This window comes from Nicotiana tomentosiformis, chromosome 11 (assembly GCF_000390325.3).
Source record: "Nicotiana tomentosiformis chromosome 11, ASM39032v3, whole genome shotgun sequence".
NCBI lineage: Eukaryota > Viridiplantae > Streptophyta > Magnoliopsida > Solanales > Solanaceae > Nicotiana > Nicotiana tomentosiformis.
The window spans coordinates 114,990,891-114,993,922 of record NC_090822.1 but is presented as its reverse complement, the minus strand read 5'-3'; the positions used below and the strand labels follow the sequence as shown (position 1 = coordinate 114,993,922).

General features: G+C 35.9%; 1 protein-coding gene across 1 annotated transcript; it reads left to right on the top strand.

Moving 5' to 3' along the window:
• The first annotated feature begins 1,081 nt into the window (after positions 1-1,081).
• LOC138900937 (chitinase 2-like) lies at positions 1,082-2,159 on the top strand. Its single transcript, XM_070188597.1, has one exon. The coding sequence runs from the start codon at positions 1,119-1,121 to the stop codon at positions 2,028-2,030; it is 912 nt and encodes a 303-aa protein (XP_070044698.1). The 5' UTR covers positions 1,082-1,118; the 3' UTR covers positions 2,031-2,159.
• The last annotated feature ends 873 nt before the right edge of the window (positions 2,160-3,032 follow it).

Sequence of the window (3,032 nt, the reverse complement as noted above, 5' to 3'; positions counted from 1 at the left end):
TTAAAAATAACTAATATGCATTTTTTATACGAGTTTTAACAAAAACTAAGTCGGAATACCTCGATTTAAATTTTTTGAAAAGTTGAAGATTTGGTGATTTGGAGCCGAAACGAGCAACCCAATACGAGATAATGTATTAGCTAGGATGTGAGACTGAAAATCTATACTTTTTTGTGGGATCGGTGGGCTCCGCTCGAGTTTTTTTTGGTTATCAATGGAGGGGAGACCGCTGGTTTTGTTTTTTTAATGGGGGATCGTTTTCTGTTGGTGGGGAAAGGGAAGGGACGATTTTTTATATAGGTATAGCGCTCTTTATTAAGACGTTATAGTATAACGTCTTAATAAAGTGCGCTATACCTTCCTAATCTTTTGACGTTCAAATATAGCATTTTTTAAAAGGGCGTTATACTTAACTGGGCAAACGGTCGTTAAAGTATAGCGCCCTTTAAAAGGACGTTATATATATTATGATCACTGCTCATTTTTCCCCCACATTATGTAGGAGAATCCTACCGATACTACTACGATATAAAAGTTGTGATGTAATAGTTTTTCTTTTTGAATCAATAATAACTAAAATAAGAACTTAATAAATCTCGCCAATCAAACTTCAAAGGAGTTCAAATAAGAAATGATATAGAGTTTGAAACTCACAATGCTCAAGAAATATTACTCAAGAAGCACCTTTTCCCCCTTCTTGTCTTGTTTAACCTAACCTTTTGTGGGGCAATAATGCAGAGTTAATATAAATGTCTGCATTTATAAAATAAAAAAAGACCAAAAAATCATTGGGTTATTGAAAGATTCCTTGTTTTAAGGAAAGTAATGCATTAGATTAGATTATCAGGTCCCTTGCATCCAAATTAAAAATTGGCACAGAAAAACTAGAATTTTGGCATACATGTCCAAACAAATTTTAGGAGTCATCGGCGTGCGTCTTCTGCTAATTTTTTCAATTAGCAGAAACGGAAAAGTAAGGCCAACCCTTATTGACTTTAATTTATCTTTTGACTCATACTTTAACATTTATCCAGAAAATTACTAAGGAACCTATATTTAAACTGCATAGCTTCAGACCATTCTATCAGACTACATATTTTCTAATATCTCAACAATTCATGGAGTTCTCCAAATTTTTAATTTCAAGTTTTGCTTTTCAAGCCTTAGTGCTTTTTCTATCACCAATCCAGGCAGAACCTGGAAATTCCAACATATTCAGGGAATACATTGGAGCTGAGTTCAAGAATGTCAAGTTTAGTGATGTCCCTATTCACTCTGGCGTCGAATTTCACTTCATTCTCTCCTTTGCCATTGACTACACTTCTTCTGCGTCTCCCACGAAAGGTCAATTCAACATATTTTGGGACACAGATAATCTCACCCCTTCTTCCGTTTCATCCATTAAAACCCAACATTCGAATGTTAAAGTAGCATTGAGCTTAGGAGGAGACAGTGTTGGAGGAAGCAGCGCCTATTTCAACCCTTCTTCTGTCGATTCTTGGGTTTCAAATGCAGTCTCTTCTCTTACTGATATAATTAAGCAATACAATTTAGATGGAATCGATATCGACTATGAACATTTTCAAGCTGATCCTGATACATTTACAGAGTGCATAGGTAGGCTTATTACAACACTCAAAAATAATGGAGTAATTTCCTTTGCTTCAATAGCTCCGTTTGATAACGATGAAGTTCAAAGTCATTATCAGGCGCTATGGAAAAGCTATGGTCACATTATAGACTATGTTAATTTCCAATTTTACGCGTACGATGAGGGAACCACTGTATCTCAATTCATGGACTATTTTGCTACACAAAGATCCAATTACGAAGGGGGAAAGATCTTGGCTAGTTTCAGCACTGATGGGAGTGGGGGATTATCTCCAGAAAATGGATTTTTCACAGCGTGTAGTAAGCTGAAAAGTAAAGGAGAGTTGGCTGGAATATTTGTGTGGAGTGCTGATGATTCTAAGTCAAATGGTTTCAAATATGAGAAACAATCACAAGCATTACTGGCCATACCCCATTAATGCTTTAATATTTGTACGCATCTCCTATACAATATTGTAATGGTCATATAAATCTAAAGCTATGCACCTCTTTGTTTGTACAAAATTATGAGTATTTGAATCAATATATACTACTCTGTGGTTTATGAATATTTTGTGCTTAATCTGAAAGAGAAAGAAAAGCTGATATTGATGAATAATTAGATGATTTCATGAGTTTAATTTTGTGTGGTTAACTCTTATCGAGTCGGGAGCAACTGATACTCTTTAGGAAATTTTATCTCCTATAGCAAAGGTTGATACCTTATTTATTATAAATAAATACCCTTTTAAAAAATTATCTCCTATAGCTACCTTTTAATTTTTATAACAAAATATCTATTTATGGTCACTTCTTATCTTTAAGCCATTAAATATGCTGTGTATTATTTTTTTCTCTCCTTTCTTTTTTTTCTCTCACAAAATTACCGTATAGGAAGTAAACTTCTCTCTCCAGGATCTCTCTCTCTCCAATTTCTCTCTGTCACAGCGCTATTCTCTTCCCCATTCTCTCTATCAACGATTCTCCACTGATTCATCTCCATTATCTCTCTCAATTTTTTAGCCAAGCTTGTGAAAATTACTGGCGGAGGACTTAACAGACCATTGTCGAGATCAAGCCCCATTGGCGATGCAGCGTTGGTATAATTTATACCACCGAAGCCATTTATTCCCTCAGGAAGTACAAATGCAGGATTTGTTATAAGGGAAGCCATTGATCCTTCCAAGGATGATAAAGGCCCCAAAAGTGCAGATCTCAAAATTTTCAAAGCATAAATGAGAGACTCACTACCTGGACGACTCAGAGGGTGCCGGTACCGGCGGCGACGCCCCACATGGCGGCGACCTTGATATCGGTGGATTGGGGATGGAGTTTGGGGCTGAGGAACTTGAAGAGTCTGTTATCTTTTTTTTTTATTGTATTTCAATGTATCTCGTTGTATTCTATGAATTTCATTGTATTCACTGTCTCGCTGTATTCCA